General features: G+C 46.1%; 1 protein-coding gene across 2 annotated transcripts in view; it reads left to right on the forward strand.

Moving 5' to 3' along the window:
- The window catches only part of cyp2r1 (cytochrome P450, family 2, subfamily R, polypeptide 1), a 51863-nt gene extending 33396 nt beyond the window's left edge, over window positions 1–18467 (forward strand). For both annotated transcript variants that reach the window (XM_072466424.1, XM_072466425.1), the window contains 3 exons: window positions 8042–8674; window positions 10908–11237; window positions 15245–18467. In XM_072466424.1, the coding sequence (XP_072322525.1) occupies window positions 8042–8674; window positions 10908–11237; window positions 15245–15420 (1139 nt within the window). In that variant the 3' untranslated portion in view covers window positions 15421–18467. The remainder of the gene's footprint in view (window positions 1–8041; window positions 8675–10907; window positions 11238–15244) is intronic.
- Window positions 18468–18850: the final 383 nt, after the last annotated feature.

Below are 18850 nucleotides of genomic sequence, written 5' to 3' on the forward strand. Positions count from 1 at the left end.
CTGTGGGGGTCATGGCTCGCGATGCATAGGCAACTGGGGCCCATGATGCCGTGTCATCCCTCTGCAGGAGCACTGCTCCAATGCCGGATTGGCTGGCATCAGTCGAGATTTTGGTGGCACGAGACGTGTCAAAGAACGCCAATACCGGTGCAGTGGTGAGTTTGAGTTTGAGCTCCTCCCTTTCCATCTGGTGTGTGTGCTGCCACTGGAACTCCGTGGACTTTTTGACGAGGTGGTGCAGAGCTGTCGTGTGGGAGGCAAGGTTGGGAATGAACTTCCCCAGGAAGTTGACCATGCCAAGGAAGCGTAGCACTGCTTTCTTGTCGGCCCACTGTGGCATGGCTGTGATGGCGCTCACCTTGTCTGCATCCGGACGGACTCCTGATCTGGAGATATGGTCCACAAGGAACTTCAACTCGGTCTGGCCAAAGGAACACTTGGCTCGGTTGAGGCGCAGGCCGTTTTCCCGTATGCGGGCAAAAACGCGTTGGAGACGATATATGTGCTCCTGTGGTGTGGTGGACCAGATGGTGACGTCGTCCACATATACGCGCACGCCTTCGATGCCTTCCATCATCTGCTCCATGATCCTATGAAAGACCTCGGATGCCGAGGTGATGCCAAATGGCATCCGGTTGTAGCAGAACCTGCCGAAAGGGGTGTTGAAGGTGCATAGCTTTCGGCAGGAGGGATCGAGTTGGATCTGCCAAAACCCCTCAGAAGCATCCAGTTTCGTAAATATTTTCGCCTGGGCCATTTCACTGGTGATCTCCTCCCATTTGGGTATGGGATAATGTTCCCTCATGATATTAATATTGAGGTCTTTGGGTTCAATACAGATGCGGAGCTCGCCGGAGGGCTTCTTGACACACACCATGGAGCTGACCCACAGCGTGGGCTCCGTGAACCTGGATAGGACCCCTTGGTCCTGGAGATCCTGCAGCTGCTGCTTGAGGCAGTCTTTAAGTGGCGCAGGAACCCTGAGAGGTGCGTGAATGACCGGGATGGCGTCCGGTTTGAGGCGAATTCGGTAGGTGTATGGCAGTGTTCCCATGACCTCGAATGCCTCCTGGTTGAGGGCGAGGAGCGATTGGAGCTGTGCGTTGAACTCTGCATCCGGGAATTCAGATATGCCGTCTGGAGAGAGAGAGTGGACTCGTGCACGAGGTGGAGAGCCTTTGTATGCCTGTGCGCCCAGCAGGGAGTCCTTCGATGAGCCGACTATCTCGAACGAGAGTGTGTGTTATGTGTCACCTGGAGCTGGCAGGATCCCAAAGCCGGGATAGCGTTCCCGTTGTAGTCGACCATCCTGCACCGGGACGGCCGGATTGGTGGTCTGACCCTCATGGCGTAGAAGGTGGACCATGCTATGAGGTTGGCAGAGGTGCCAGTGTCCAGGCGGAAAGTGATCGGCGATCGGTTGACCTTCAGGGTGGCACTCCATTCATCACCCGGATTGATTGTGTTGACCCGGTTCGCATCAATGACCACAACCCGGAAGGCGTCTTGGTCATCTGTGTCATCGGTTTGGATGTCGTAATGTGGAGGCTGAATGGTCGGCACGTTCTTGCGAGGTTGTCGGAGATGCGGAAGATCAACAGGTTGAGCCGCTCGACAGTAAGCAGCATGGTGGCCCACCTTGCCACAGCGTAGGCATTGTTGGATTTTTGCGGGACATTGCCCTTTTAAATGTGCAGCTCCACGACGTACAGTTCGGTCTTGCGTCGAGCGCGCCTGCGCATCACGTCTCTCAGTGTTGCCGTAGGTTTCGCCGCACACAAGCGCGGGAGGCCTCGAAAAGCGTGCAAAACGGCCGCCCTCGTCCGAGCCGCAGGCCGGGAGAAACTCGATCGCCTGGAACCGTTTGGCCTCGTGGGGCACCTGGCTCGCCGATCCGGTCGAGTAGGACCCCCTCCGCGCCGATTCGGTCACCTTAAATTGGGCATAGCGGCTAGTTGCGTTCTCGTGCAGGACACAGGCTTCAACTGCAGATGCTAAGGTCAGGCCTCTTATTTTTAGAAGCTACTGGCGTAGGCTGCCAGAGGCAACCCCAAAAACGATCTGGTCCCGGATCATGGACTCTGAGGTGGTGTCGTAACCGCAGGACTGAGCGAGTATGCGGAGATGCGTCAGGAAGGACTGAAAGAGCTCATCCTTACCTTGCAGGCGTCCTTACCTTGCAGGCGCTGCTGGAAGACATACCTATCAAAGCTCTCGTTGACCTCAACGTTGAAGTGTTAGTCGAGCTTGAGGAGGACCATGTCATATTTAGATTTGTCCTCTCCTTCCGCGAACACCAGGGAGTTGTAGACATGGATGGCGTGCTGACCTGCGGTGGTGAGGAGGATGGCGATCTTCCTTTTGTACGAGGTGCCCTGTTTTTCGTTGGCTTCCATAAAGAGTTTGAAGCGCTGCTTGAACAGCGTCCAATTTATGCCAAGGTTCCCAGCGACTTGCAACGGCTGCGGTGTGTTAACGGTGTCCATGGCGCAGGATGGCAGATTTATGGGTAGGTTTTGATTCACTTCTGGTACCATGAAATGTTGGGTGCTCTGAGATACAGACGAACCAACACGGTTGCGATTGGTACAATGCAGTTTTATTCCTTTAAACTATTTATATTACAAACTTGGTACTCAGCACGTGGTGACTGTGTGAGTGCCTGGCTTTGAGGTCCTTGCCCTGTGCCGTCTCCTGATGGACTGCCCAGGAAGTGTCATGTTTCTTGTTTTGTACTGTGTATGCTCTTGTCTTTGATTGGCTGTCGTGTTATGTGTGCTAATTGGTCCGTTGCTCTGTCTATCATTATGTATGTGTGTATGTGCTGTGATGTTCACTTGAATATCATGACACCGGGTACTGCATTATAAGAAGAATGTGAAGGCTTTAGAGAGGATGCAGAAAAGATTGATGAGAATGTTTCCAGGGATAGAACATAGAATTTACAATGCAGAAGGAGGCTATACGGCCCATCGAGTCTGCGCCAGCTCCTGGAAAGAGCACCCAACCCAAGGTCAACACTTCCACCCTATCCCCATAACCCAGTAACCCCACCCAACACTAAGGGCAATTTTGGACACTAAGGGCAATTTATCATGGCCAATCCACCTAACCTGCACATCTTTCGACTGTGGGAGGAAACCGGAGCACCCGGAGGAAACCCACGCACACACGGGGAGGATGTGCAGACTCCGCACAGACAGTGACCCAAGCCGGGAATCGAACCTGGGACCCTGGAGCTGTGAAGCAATTGTGCTATCCACAAGGCTACCGTGCTGAAGGATAAGGGGTTTCAGTTACATGGATAGCTTGGATAAAGTGGATTGTTCTCCTTAAGGAATCAAAGTTTGAGAGGAAATTTGATAGAAGTATTCAAAGTGACAGAGTAGATAGAAACCTTCTGTGCTGTAAGTATTCAATGATTCCATAATGATAAATCATGTCTAATCTAGTCAACTGAACAATTTATGATTAACCATTCACAGGGAACAAAACCTTTTGCTTCTCGAGGTCAAACCATCAGGTGACATTTGCAAGTTCCCCTCCAAGCCACGCACCATCTTTGCCATTCCTTCCCAGTCACTGGGTCAAAAACCATGATCTCCCTCGAACAGCACCGTGGGTATCTCTGCACCACATGGACCGCAGCCGTTCAAATCGGCAGCTCACGGCTAGTTTCTCAAGGACAAATAGGTTTGGGCAACAAACTCTGGACCTGGCCCAGAGATGCTCACGTCCCATGAAAATAAAACAATTGATGTTAAAATATGGTACTGGAAAGAGGAAGTAAAATTTTCCTGCCAGATTTTTGGGCAATTCCGATTTGGATAAGAGGACCTGGGAATGGGGCTGCGATCTTTCACTCGCAATTTATTGACCACGTGGTTTACTGTTATTTTCTTCAAGCAGGTGACAGAATCACCTCTATAAAAATGGTCATGCATTTAAATGAGACGATGAAAACATGGGGCATTTCATTACCAGCTAATTTACACGGAGTTGCTTCTTCATTCTTACCCTGTTTACATCTTGACGTCATTCCACTGCTGCTATTTGGCTATCCATTTTTGGATATTATCTCCATTCTCGTCACCGATGGCCAGATTTGTGTTGCCCAAGTCAAGCACTCGTGAAGTTCACTTTTCCAAAGCTGCTTGTTGCCTCAGATTATCCCGAGCGAAGCAGACTGTTCCAGCCCCCTTTTCAGCACAGTTATCGCTTCTTCAAGCTCTTCTTCCTCTGCTCTTGGGGTGGAATTTAATCCAGGTGATGGGGACTTGACTGCCAACTCGAGAGGCATTCCTTATTCGGGAAGGCCTGCTGGTATTAAGTGTCAATCAGGCACTTAGGTGAAGAGCAGAGCCCCATGGACAGAAATCCCCTTCCAGCCCCATCCCCCTGCCCCCATCTTCCCCAATCGCTGCAGGCCAGTCAGAGGTTGGCAGCTCCTTGTTGCCATCAGTGCTAAGGGAATCGCTGAAAGATTGATCCTAGATATTCTCCCTCTTCCTTGCCCACTAACTGACTCTTGGGAAAGTCATCTATAAGTGCAGGGTCAGCTTTCACATGCATATTGACAACATCCAGTTCTAACTCTCCATCCCTTTTGTCGACTATTTGATATCATCCATTCTGTCAGAATGCCTTTTTGACATTAAGTTAGTTGGTTAATGGGCAGAACACAGAGTAGAAACAAAAGGATAATCTTCAGGTTGGCAAGCTGTAACTAGTTAAGAATCAAGGTTCCTTGCCCGGACCTCAACTAGTTACAATCTTTCTCAATGACTGAATTGAGAATACCCAGGGTAATGTTTCCAACTTTGCTGCTGGTAGCAATGATTGAAGGGAAAGTAAACTTTGAGGAGGATGTAAAGATGCGGCAAAGGGAATAGCCAAGTTGAGTGAATGTGGAAGAATGTGGCAGATGAAATATAATGCAGAGAAATGTGATGTTATCCACTTTGGTGGGAAAAGTAGAAAAGAAAATTATTTTTTAAACAGTGATAGACTTGCAAGTGTTCATGTTCAGAGGGTCCATGCACACTTACCACAGAAAGTTAAGTTGCAGGTCCAACATGCAATTAGGGAAGCAAAATGTATATTAGCCTTTATTCCAAAATGAATGAAGTACAAGAGTAAATAAGTCTGACTACAATTATAGAGGACCTTGGTGAGACCACATCTGGAATACTGTATTCAGTTCTGGTCTCGCTCCCCTGCCTTTTCTCCATAGCTTTTCAGATCGCTTCTCTTCAGGTGCTTAACCAATTGCCCGCTGAAAGCCAAGATTGAATCTGTCTCAACCGCACTCTTAGGCAGGACATTCCAGATCCGAACCGCTTGCTACATTAAAAAAATGTCAATCACTTTAAATTAGTGCCCTGTGCTCTTTGGCGATTGTGCAAGTCGCCTCATGATTTGGAACACCTCGACCAAATCTCTCCTCTTCTCTAAGGAGAACAGTCCAGCATGTTGCCAATTTACCCAGGTAACCAAAGTCTCTCATTCCTGGAACTATTCCTGTAAATGTACTCTCTCTGATGCTTTTACATTCTTCCTAAACTGGGACAGAGGACACTAGTTGAGGCTGAACCAGTGCTTTATAAAGTTCATTGTAACATCCTGGGGGTTACCATTGATCAGAAACTGAACTGGACAAGCCACATTAATACTGTGGCTACCAGGGCAGGTCAAAGGCTTGGAATCCTACGGCGAGTAACTCACCTCCTGACCCCACAATGCCTGTCCACCATCTGCAAGGCAGGTCAGGAGTGCAATGGAATACTGTCCACTTGCCTGGATGAGTGCAGCTCCAACAACACTCGAGCAGCTCAACACCATCCCGGACAAAGCAGCCCGCTTGATCGTTCCTCCTTCCACAAACATTCAAACACTCCACCACCGACGAACAGTGGCAACCGTGTGTACCATCTACAGGGTGCACTGCAGTAACTCACCAAGGCTCCTTAGAGAACACATTCCAAACCCACGACCACTACTATCTAGAAGGGCAAGAGCAGCAGATACCTGGGAACCCCACCACCTGGAAATTCCCCTCCAAGTCACTCACCATCCTGATTTGGAAATATATCGCCGTTCCTTCGTTGTCGCTGGGGCAAAATCCTGGATCTCCCTTTCTCACAGCACAGTGGGTGTGCCTACATCTGAAGGACTGCAGTGGTTCAAGAAGGCAACTTACCACCACCTTCTGAAGGACAACTTGGGATGGGCAATAAATGCTGGCCGAACCAGTAACACCCACATCCCGTAAATGAATTTTAAAAAACCTTCTTGCTTTTGTACTCGATACCTCTATTTATGAAGCCCAGGCTCCTCTATGTTTTAATGACTGCTTTCTCCACCCACACTGCCATGTTTATTGATCTGTACATATAACCATTCCAGGTCCCTCTGGTTCTGCACCCCTGTATTTTATATTGCCTTTCCTCTTTGCATCACTTCACACTCCTCTGCATTAAATTTCATCTGCCTCGTGTCTGTCGATTCCACCGGCCTGCCTATTTCTTCTTTCCTCCTCATAATTCACAATACTTTGAAATTTTGTGTCACTGCAAATCACTGGCCCAGTTAGGTTTCTGATCAATGGTAACCCCAGGGAGGTGACAATGGGAATTTTGCAATGGAAATGCCTTTGAACGTCAGGTGAGAATGTTGGATTCTCTCTGGTTGGAAATGGTCATTGCCTGACACTTGTACGACGCAACTGCAACTTACCACTTATTAGCCCAAGCCTGAATGTTGTCCAGATCTTGCTGCATGAATGCATTGACTGCTTCAGTATTTGAGGAGTTACAAATGGTACTGAACAGTGTGCAATCACCAGCAATATCCCTACGTTTGACCTTATGTTGTTATTGGTTATTGATGAAGGAGCTGAAGATGGTTCAGTTTACAAACCCCTGCAGCAAAGTCTTTGAGCTGATGATTGGCCTTCAACAACCATAACCATGCTTCAGCCTTGTCTTTTACACTGATGTGCTGAGCTCCTCCATCAATGAGGTTGGGGAGGTTTGTGGAGCCTTCTTATTGTTCTTCATTGTCATCCGTGACTGGATGTGGCAGGCCATCTGAGCTTTGATCTGACCTGTTGGTTGTGGGGTCACTCAACTCTGTTTATAGCATACTGCTACTGTTTAGCTGTCTTGTAGCTTCACTAGGTTGGCACCTCATCTTTATGTATGCCGGGTGCTACTCCTGGCATTCTCTCCGACACACCTCATTGAGCGAGGGTTGGTTCCTTGCTTTATGGCAATACTACAATGAGGATATGCTGGGCCATGAGGTTACATATTGTAGTTGATTACAATTCTGCTGTTGCTGGTGGCCTTCAGCCTTTCATGAATGCCCAGTTCTGAGTTGCTACATCTGCCCTGGATCAATCCCATTTAGCATTGTGGTAGTGCCACACAACATTATCGAAGATACCCTCAGTGTGCAGATGGGACTTCGTTGCCATAAGCATTGTGAGATGGTCACTCTGACCAATACTGTCATGGACAGATGCACCTGCGCGGCAGGTAGATAGGCAAAGATACGGTCAACCTATCTGTCATATGTGTCCTTCAGGTATCGGCCAGCTCAGTCAGTAGCAGTGTTACCAAGCCACTGTTGGTGATGGACACTGAGGCCCCCCAGCCAGAGCATATTCTGTGCCCTTTCTACCCTCCGTGCTCCTTCCAAATGATGTTTAACATAGAGGAGATAGTGATTCATCAGCTGAGGGAGGGCAGTTGGCGATGAGAAAGAGGTTTCCATGCTCATGTTTCGCTTGATGCTTGGAGGCTTCATGGGGTCTGGAATTAATGGTGGGGATTTGCAGGGCTATCTCTGCTGAATGTGTACCTGTGTTGTCACCTCTGGAGGGTCTGTCCTACAGTGGGATTGTTACATTAGAAAATAAATTGACCATGCTAATCCATTGAGTCTGAGACCAATCCTCATCTTGATAATTTGTGTTAGTTAACTTGATGGTATTGAAGAGTGCATCAATATTGTTTTTTTTTTATTGTTCTATTCCTAGGGCTTTTGAACTCCAAATATGGTCGAGGTTGGACTGACCATCGTAAGATTGCTGTCAATTGCTTTCGTTGTTTTGGACCAGGACAAAAAGGCTTTGAAAACAAAATATCTGAGGAATGCATGTTTTTTTTAGATGCTATTGACACTTACAAGGGAAAGCCATTTGATGCCAAGTGCCTTGTAACTAACGCAGTTTCCAACATCACAAACTTGATTATTTTTGGAGAGCGTTTCACATATGATGATACAGAGTATCAGCATATGATTGAGATATTTAGTGAAAATATTGAATTGGCAGCAAGTGTTTGGGCATTCTTGTACAATGCTTTCCCTTGGATTGGCATCCTGCCTTTTGGAAAACATCAGCGTTTGTTTAAAAATGCAGCAAAAGTGTATGACTTTCTGCAGAAGATAATACAACGGTTTTCACAAAACAGAGTATCACAGAAACCCCGGCATCTCATTGATTCATATTTGGATGAATTGGAAAAGAACATTAATGATGCTGAATCATCCTTATCCACAGAAAACTTAATTTTTACTGTTGGGGAACTTATTATAGCTGGAACTGAGACTACAACTAATGCACTTCGATGGGCCATCTTGTACATGGCACTGTACCCAAATATTCAAGGTGAGAGAACAATCATAGACGTTCAACAGATATTATGAGGTGATAGAGTACTTAATGACAATTCTTATTTTGAATTTCAACCATCTTCTTTCTGACTTTAGTCCTTCTGGGAAAACTTTAACCCAACCTAAATTTAAATAATTAAATATCAAAACTCACTTGAATTCATTGGCAACGTGCAGTTGTCATTTTATTAAATCTTGCCATTCAGTTCTACTAGAAAACTTAAGACTCTATTTGTTCAGTGGAGTTGCCTTGTTATAGTTTAAAAGGCAAAATTTGTATTGCAAGCTTATTTTTGCCAGTGTATGAAAAGTCATTGTAAATTACTGTAAGTGGAGAAAAATATTTATTCATGTGAACAATAGTGAATTCTTGAGGTTCCACACCTGGCGAGATCTTCCAGCTGTTCACATCAGTGGGATGGTCTGGTCCCACTGATGGCGAGCTTCCCAGTGGCATGGGGTAGATTCAATAGGAAATCCCATTGACCATGGTGGGACCAGAAAATCCCACTGCCGGCCAACAGTGGGCCACCTCCCACAGATGAGAAACACGCCGCAGGGAGGCCTGAGAATCCCGCCCACCATTTATATTATTGCGCAATGGAAATGAAAAAGATGTGGTATCAGTACTTAATTTATTGAGAGTAATATTGATTCGGAATAATTTTGAGTAGGAAAGGAATACAAGGATTTGTTAAGAACACAGCTAATGGTAAATGCTGGGTTACTCCAAATCCCAGGAGGGAAACTTGAAACAACTGTCCTCAACTGCATTTTGCAATTTGATATAAAAATTTGAAACCCAGAGAATTAAGTTCCAGATAAATTTAATTACTTTCATTTTGTGAGTCTACATGTAAGAATGTCAATGCAAACTTCACACCTGGTCTCCTCCTTTGAACCTCTAATACCTTATTCAAACCGCATGGGCGAAATTCTCCCCCAACGGCGCGATGTCCGCTGACTGGCGCCAAAAACGGCGCCAATCAGACGGGCATCGCGCCGGCCCAAAGGTGCGGAATGCTCCGCATCTTTGGCGGCCTAGCCCCAACATTGAGGGGCTAGGCCGACGCCGGAGGGATTTCCGCCCCGCCAACTGGCGCGGAAATGGCGGTTGTTGCCCCGCCAGCTGGCGCGGAAATGCGGCGCATGCGCGGGAGCGTCAGCGGCCGCTGAGTTTCCCGGCGCATGCGCGGGAGCGTCAGCGGGCGCCGACAGTTTCCCGCGCATGCGCAGTGGGGAGAGTCTCTTCCGCCTCCGCCATGGTGGAGGCCGTGGCGGAGGCGGAAGGGAAAGAGTGCCCCCAGGGCACAGGCCCGCCCGCGGATCGGTGGGCCCCGATCGCGGGCCAGGCCACCGTGGGGGCACCCCCCGGGGTCAGATCGGCCCGCGCCCCCCCCCAGGACCCCGGAGCCCGCCCACGCCGCCTGGTCCCGCCGGTAAATACCAGGTTTGATTTACGCCGGAGGGACAGGCAATTTCTGGGCAGGACTTCGGCCCATCCGGGCCGGAGAATTGAGCGGGGGGTCCCGCCAACCGGCGCGGCCCGATTCCCGCCCCCGCCCAATCTCCGGTACCGGAGACTTCGGCGGGGGCGGGATTCACGGCGGCCAACGGCCATTCTCCGACCCAGCGGGGGGTCGGAGAATGACGCCCCATATGTTCTACTCCCAATTGTTAGCAGCTTGCCTTAGATAAACGTCTGTTTGCAGTGTTGCTAAACTCATCAACATATCAAAAGCACGAGTTCTATTAATACAACCAAACTGTTCCTGCCTTTCAGCAGTTTACATTTTCCAATAGGTTTTAAAAATATATTAAATATTTAAAAATTAAATATATTAAAATATTATTCACTTGAGGAAGGAGCTGCGCTCCGAAAGATAGTTATTCGAAACAAACCTGTTGGACTTTAACCTGGTGTTGTAAGACTTCTTACTGTGCCCACCCCAGTCCAACGTCGGCATCATTAAAGATATATAACCAGCAGAAAACATTCCCATTTATTTGATTTCCCTGAAATCTTCATATCATCACTAATTTTTCAGACAGCTTAAACAGTGGAAGATTTCAATGTCATTTGAACATCTCAATCAGATTAGTACTTATCTATTCCCACTTAACCCTTATCATTTACATCATAGTTCTAAAGTGCTCTTAAGTAAGTGTATTTTTGCAAGTGTATTGCAAAATAAATCACTAAGATTTCTTATTTGTACCCTTTGCAGAAAAAGTACACCGAGAAATTGATACTGTTGTGGGGAAAAATCAAATACCTTCTCTGGAAAACAAGTCACAGATGCCGTACACAGAGGCAGTTTTGCACGAGGTTCTTAGATTTTGCAATATAGCTCCACTTGGTATTTTCCGTGCAACTGCCAAGAATACTGTTGTTCGAGGTTATACCATTCCAAAGGGAACAACAGTTATAACAAATCTTTACTCTGTACACTTTGACGAGAAATATTGGAGCACTCCTGACATATTTTGTCCCGAGAGATTTCTGGACAACAACAAACAATTTGCAAAGAAGGAAGCATTTGTCCCATTTTCTATTGGTAAGTAATTAGCTATGTGAAAGCAATGTTGCATTTTGATAAGGAAGTGGTGCATTTGAATTAGACAGAGCAATATATGCTGGCATAATTTCGAAATGCTTTAAAATCTTTTGCATTAGCGAGCATTGTTGAATAATTTATGAAATGCTTTCAAAACAAGAGTACCTCTTTAGTGACGGTACTGCTTCCATACCATAGCTGTCATGGAAAGAGGTATGCTTTACTCAATCAGGAACAAACATGTTAAAACTTGTATCTATGGAACTTTCCAAATGCTTCAATGGTAAAAGAAGCAGACATATAGACTGGATATTCCCCAGTTCAAAATTAGCTGAGTGTACAATTGTTTCCAAGAAAAAACTTAGCCAAAGTTTTGGCTCTTGAATATCATCTATGAGATGATATTGTGAAGTAGATGTATAAAGATGTCCAGCGATCTCTTTGATCTTGAAGCGGGATAAGGACCCACTGCAATGTGGGTCGTATAGACCGATCTCGCTCCTCAACGTAGATGCTAAGTTGCTGGCAAAAATGTTGGCTACGAGGATTGAGGACTGTGTCCCAGGGGTGATTCATGAGGACCAGACGGGATTCGTAAAGGGCAGGCAGCTAAATACTAATGTGCGAAGGCTCCTAAATGTGATAATGATGCCATCGGTGGAGGGAGAGGCGGAGATAGTGGCAGCCATGGACGCGGAGAAGGCCTTTGACTGAGTAGAGTGGGAGTATCTCTGGGAAGTGTTGAGGAGGTTTGGGTTTGGGGGAGGGTTTATTAGTTGGGTTAAGCTCCTGTATAGAGCCCCGGTGGTGAGTGTGGTCACGAAACGGCGGAGGTCGGAGTATTTCCGGCTGTATCAAGGGACGAGGCAGGGGTGCCCCCGTCCCCTCTGCTGTTTGCATTAGCAATTGAACCTTTGGCCATGGCGTTAAGGGAGTCGGGGAAATGGAAGGGGGTGGTTCGAGGGGGAGAGGAACATCGAGTGTCACTGTACGCAGACGACCTGTTGCTGTATGTGACGGATCCAGTGGAGGGGATGGTTGAGGTAATGCAGATCCTATGGGAGTTTGGAGACTTTTCGGGCTATAAGCTCAATGTGGGAAAGAGCGAGCTCGTTGTGGTGCATCTGGGGGATCAGGGAAGAGGGATAGGTGGCCTACCGTTGAGGAGGGCGGAAAGGAGCTTTCGATACTTGGGGATTCAGGTAGCTAGGAGCTGGGGGGGCACGGCACAAACTTAATTTGAATCGGCTGGTGGAACAGATGGAGGAGGATTTTAAAAGGTGGGACATGTTGCCACTCTCGCTGGCGGGCAGGGTACAGTCGATTAAAATGGTGGTCCTCCCGAGGTTTCTTTGTGTTTTTAAATGCCTCCCAATTGTGATTACCAAGGCCTTCTTTAAGAGGGTAAGCACGAGCATTATGGGATTTGTGTGGGCGAGTAAGACACCAAGGGTAAGGAGGGGGTTCCTGGAGTGTAGCAGAGATAGAGGAGAGTTGGCTTTGCCGAACTTGGGTGGCTACTACTGGGCAGCCAACGTGGCGATGATCCGTAAGTGGGTGATGGAGGGAGAGTGGGCGGCGTGGAAGAGGTTGGAGATGGCGTCCTGACGAGCCTGGGGGCACTAGTGACGGCACCGCTGCCGCTCTTGCCGACAAGGTACAACACGAGTCCGGTGTTGGCGGCAACGTTAAAGATCTGGGGGCAGTGGAGACGGCAGAGGGGTGCGATGGGAGCCTTGGTGTGGTCCCCGATCAGAGATAACCATCGGTTTGTCCCAGGAAGGATGGATGGGGGGTTTCAGAGCTGGCATCGGGCAGGGATTAGAAGAATGGGGGACCTGTTCATCGATGGGACGTTTGCGAGCTTAGGGGCGCTGGAGGAGAAATTTGGACTACCCCCGGGAAATGCCTTCAGGTACATGCAAGTGAGGGCGTTTGTGAGGCGGCAGATGAGGGAATTCCCGCTGCTTCCGGCACAGGGGATTCAAGACAGGGTGATTTCGGGCGTATGGGTCGGAGAGGGCAAGGTGTCGGCGATATACCAGGAGATGAAAGAAGAGGGGGAGGCTTTGGTAGAGGAGCTGAAGGGTAAATGGGAAGAGGAGCTGGGGGAGGAGATTGAGGAGGGACTATGGGCTGATGCCCTAAGTAGGGTTAATTCCTCTTCCTCGTGTGCCAGGCTCAGCCTGATACAATTTAAGGTGGTTCATAGAGCGCACATGACAGAGGCGAGGCTGAGTAGGTTCTTTGGGGTGGAGGACAGATGTGGAAGGTGCTCAAGGAGCCTAGCGAACCATGTCCATATGTTTTGGTCATGCCTGGCACTGGAGGGGAGTTGCGGGAACAGTATCTAAGGTGGTGAAAGTCCGGGTCAAGCCAAGCTGGGGGCTAGCACTATTTGGAGTAGTGGACGAGCCGGGAGTGCAGGAGGCGAAAGAGGCCGGTATTCTGGCCTTTGCGTCCCTAGTAGCCCGGCGAAGGATCTTGTTAGTGTGGAAAGAGGCGAAGCCCCCCAGCGTGGAAGCCTGGATAAATGATATGGCAGGGTTTATCAGGTTGGAGAGGATAAAGTTTGCCTTGAGAGGGTCTGCGCAGGGGTTCTACGGGCGGTGGCAACCGTTCCTGGACTATCTCGCGGAGCGTTAGATGAAGGTCGGACAGCAGCAACAGCAACCCACGGGAGGGGGGGGACATCGTTCGTGGTTGGGGGGGGGAAGGTTTTTTTTCTGGGGGGCATTTGAGCAAGGAAACACATGAATGATCCGGAAAAGTGACATGTACGGGAGGAATCCAATGTACAGAGTTCTGTATCTTATTGACTTGCCATGTTCATGTCTTGCTATGCAAGCTTTCTTTCTTTTTGTAATGGGGGAGGGGGGTTGGGGGGGGGGGGTTGTTTGTATGGTTAAAACGTTTGTTGAAAAATTCTTAATAAATATATATTTTTTTAAATTTAAAAAAAAAAGATGTCCAGCGAGAACAGGATACATTTGAGCAGCTTGCAAGCAGAGATTACAGAATAGAAAATGCATTTGTGTGGTTACTAGTGGGTTACTTGTTTTTGTGGAATGATATCTCATTTAGGTACAGAGCTTCCAAGAGCTAAGGGGAACAAATAAACTTTTTGAAAGCGGTTTAAGGTTTCCCAGGTTTGGAGTTGGGTAATGTTCTCATAGTATCCTAATATCGTATTAACAGCATAATTACGTTTATAAGTGTTCATTTGAAAACATTTGAGAATTTTCACACCTAAAGTTTTTAGACATAATGGGCTGGATGGTGTTGTGAGCTGTTTGTTAGATTTTTATTTTCACCAGAGTCTTTCTATAGGATTTTGTATAGCACATTGCTGTCAGTGGGGCATCCACATCTCATGGCACCATCTACAGGCCTTCTGAAACCTGGCAGAACAGGGCAAGCAATTGTGTCTCCATAACCAGATTGAAGAATTGTTGATAAGCAGTGCAGATCCAATTCTGACATTGAATTTCTGACACTGAAAGTGGAATAGAGGAAAACAAGAATTAGATTGAGAGGGAAGACACAAAGAAAGCGTATAGATGCTTTAAATAATCTCAAACAACAACTAAAATGGAGGATTGCAAATCCGTACTTGCAAAGGTTTGTTTACAGTGCCAGAGGGATTGTTTGACAATAATTACGAGTTATCACACCATTAAAGGGATACAATGACAATTTCAATTGCATCTGTGACGGGAGTACAGGGGTTTCACACTATTTGCCTGCAGTGGCACATTCTGGATTTGCACATTTAACTTCACAAGTCTACAATTTGATGTTGAGTTTTCACATCAATATAAGAGAGTGAGCGCTGTGAACCTTGCTGTTATTTTCAGAGCCGTATCTCACACTTAGGGCGGCATTGGAGTGAGCAGCACGTGGCTAATAATATTGAATTCTTTGGGGAGGAAGAAGAGTTATTACACAATGAGATGGGTTTCATTTTCCTGAACTGAGTAACGAGTCATCCATTCTATTTTTCATAGGACGAAGGCATTGTCTTGGAGAACAGCTTGCAAGAATGGAGCTATTTCTATTTTTTACCATGTTATTGCAACGATTTCATCTTCATTTTCCACCGGGAACTATTCCAAATCTGAAATCTAAACTGGGAATGACATTGCAGCCTCATCCATATCTCATCTCAGCTGAAAGGCGGTGAGATGCAAGGGAATTTTAATCTCGATAAATACCTATTAAAACAAATAAATTCATAATGGTGGGGGGGGTAGGTGGACAAAGTTGAACCCAATGTTTTAAATGTTTGGTGTAGTTGAATTTTCTTGTTTTTCTCAGTCTGTGCTTTAATCTTGTGATATAACCAATCCTACATTGAGGTAGTGTGATACCTCCCCAAAAGGCGACAGAATCATGCAGTGTTCAATGAGATCATTCGGAAAATAATGCCAGTTCTTTAAAAGTACAATCCATTCATGCACTCCCGTGCTCTTTCCCCATCGTCCAGCAAATTTCTCCTTTTCAAGCGTACAGATAATTATATTTTGAAAATTTGTATTGAATCTGCTTCCACCACTTTTCAGACAATGAAGTCCAGATCATAATAATATTCTTTATAATAATCTTTATTGGTGTCACAAGTCAGCTTACATTAACACTGCAATGAAGTTACTGTGAAAATTCCCTGGTCGCCACACCCGGGGCCTGTTCGGGTACATTGAGGGAGAATCAGAACATCCAATTCACCGAACAAGCACATCGTTCGGGACTTGTGGAAGGAAACGGGAGTACCCGGAGGAAACCCACGCAGACACGGGGAGAACTTGCAGACTCCGCACAGACAGTGACCAAAGCCGGGAATCGAGCCTGGGACCCCGGCGCTGTGAAGCAACAGTGCTAACCACTGTGCTACCGTGCCGCCCATGTCTACCTGCTCATTTCCCTATTGGTTCTTTTGACAGTTATCTGAAATTCCTGGTTAACCATTCTCCTGCCAACGGAAACAGCTTCTCCTCATTAATAGAGGGGTTTTGATAGAATAAAACTTTCCCTTAAACTTCTAAGGCATCCCTAGCCTCTCCGCATGCCGAAGTCGCCTCATCCCTGGTAATGTTCTAATAAATCTCCTCTGTACCCTTGCTCAAGCCTTGATCGAAGTTAGAAACTGTGGTGCCAGAAGTGGACAGAATGCAGATGTGGCCTAACCAATCACTTATAACGATTTGGCATCACTTCCTTGCTTTTGTATTCTGTGCCTCTACAAAGTGAAGCATATTTTTGACAGCCATATCAACTGTTTGTAGCTCTTTCAAAGAGCATAATGTGCTGAATAATGATTTATGCTAACTTGTCATTCAACCTTCAAAGAATTGTATATATATTAGCTCCCAACCATCTTTGTTCTTGCACCCTCTTTAAAATTGCACAAGTTTGTTTATGTAGCCTCTCCTTGTTTTTCTTTTTGAAATACAATCACTCCATATTTCTTTACATTAGACCTGCAAAAGTCATTTGTAGTATCTTTAAATTGGGCTGTTAAGACTAGCAGTTGCATTGCTGTGTCAGCTATAACTACAATGCAGAACATGAAACAGTTAAGTTGGCTCATGTAAGAAAATAGCCTTGTTTTAACAGTTTCTGGTAAATGCAGGTTCCTCTCTATCCTCTATACCCAATTTAATGCAAGTAATCAGCTGCCAAACTTCAGCCAGCAGTGCTCTATTAGCAACTACTCTATAATACGCAAGTATGGTCCTCCATGACCAGACCTCCTTCCTTTCTCGAAGGAAGCCCTTTATTTTGGTGGCCCAGTGAAGATGGGATAAGAATAATCTGCTGGCTGTCTCTCGCTTCATAAGTGACGTATATTCGGGATCACGGGTTTCTGCCATGGGTCGACATACGACTGCGTAACGTAATTCTTAACCTGCAGATCTTTGGGCACAGGGAGGAGGATGTCCCACGAGATGGTGGGATCTGAAGAGCAGGATTAACTTCCTTTCTTTCCTTCCCTATCACCATTCTGCGTTATTGTTAACGTATTCGGGCTCAAAGCGTGACAGGTTGACGGACAGGTTTTTGCCTTTCTGAACAATCGATAGCAAGCTTCTCCCAGTCATTAATGTCAATGCCACCTCACTTCAAGGAGAGCTCCATGATGTCTTGGAAGTGTTCGCTTTGTCCCCTCTTGGAAGATTGGCCATTTGACGAGTAAGGAGTACATGACTTGTGAGGGAAGACAGTTTTCAGCCATCTGGTTAGTCCATCAAAGTTGATTTTTGATTGAGTTTTGCCTGAATGCTTGTGAAGCTGGTTTCAAGAAGGACATTAGGATTTGTTCAACTGTCCCCCCATTTAATCGAACAGATATGAATCATATGTAGAAAAGCAGTGCACCCCTATTTACAATCACTCTTCCGGCAAAGGCATTATCATATTGTCTAGAACAGAATCTCTTCTGCTGACCATAGTTAACATGACGATTGTGGGATTGGATACATTACTGTTTCAAATCATCTTGTTTAAAAATTTACTATTCAAAGCAAAATGAGAAGAAGAAAACATACCATATAATCTCTGACATTAAGTACAATATGGTTGTAGTAGTCGGAATTTTGTTTTACCTTTTCCACCCTGTTCTTGGCATTGGTGTCAGTGTTCACATGTTTCGCTACCAATCAGTTTGTTATAGTTTGCATACTTACATATATGAAGTACTTTTTGTATCAGAATTTATTCCTGGAAGATCTGAGGGCCTGTGTGCATATAAAACAAAGCAAGAGCTGGCTTACAGAAAGCAAAATGAGGCTTGGAATGATATTCTGGCCTTGGAACTGATGTAGAAAACATGGCAACTTTCAAGAACAGGTTGTTGAAGGAAAATAGAAGTATCTGTGGAGTATGGAGGAACAGGGGATTAAAACTACCATTTGTGTGAAACTATAAGCACACATAACAAAAAGGAGTGGGAGTAGGTGATTCGACCCTTCCAGCCTTCTCCACCATTCAAAATGATCAGTGGTCTTCTTCTTCAACTTCAGCTTCCCCCATTATTCACATCTCCCTGGAATGAACACAAACAGCGGTTAAGGTGTTCATGGCTTGTGTTCCAACTTCTATGAATGTAATTCTATGATTCCGCATGAATTATCAGCTATTTTCGTGTAACTTGTTTTATACAGTATTTTTTAAAGGTTCTGCTTTTGGAGAAGTATTAAATATATAACATAGAATAAAATTAGGTTATTTATATTCACGGTGCATGTGGTTTCTTTGACTACAGTTTCCATTTTCTTCCTCTTTGAGAACTCGGTTGATTAATCACCATTCACAACTTCTGTTGAACAGATAGCAGCAATAAACAAACTGAAAGATATCCAAAAACCACCTGTCTCCTGTTTAGCTGTATTCTTGCAGCACAGGAGCTGAACGTATTTTAATGATAGTAACTGTACAACTAGAAAATAGTAACTTGAAACTTTCTCCATTGTAATGTACCTCCAATGACAGGGCACCTGCTGAAAACAATCAACACACAGGACTACTTGCAATTCTTGACAATGCAGAAAGACAATGTTTTGGATTGTTTTCTTTGTGAAAATTAGGAAGTGTTGCGAAATGTGTTTTAACCTTCC

This window comes from Scyliorhinus torazame, chromosome 10, assembly GCF_047496885.1.
Source record: "Scyliorhinus torazame isolate Kashiwa2021f chromosome 10, sScyTor2.1, whole genome shotgun sequence".
NCBI lineage: Eukaryota > Metazoa > Chordata > Chondrichthyes > Carcharhiniformes > Scyliorhinidae > Scyliorhinus > Scyliorhinus torazame.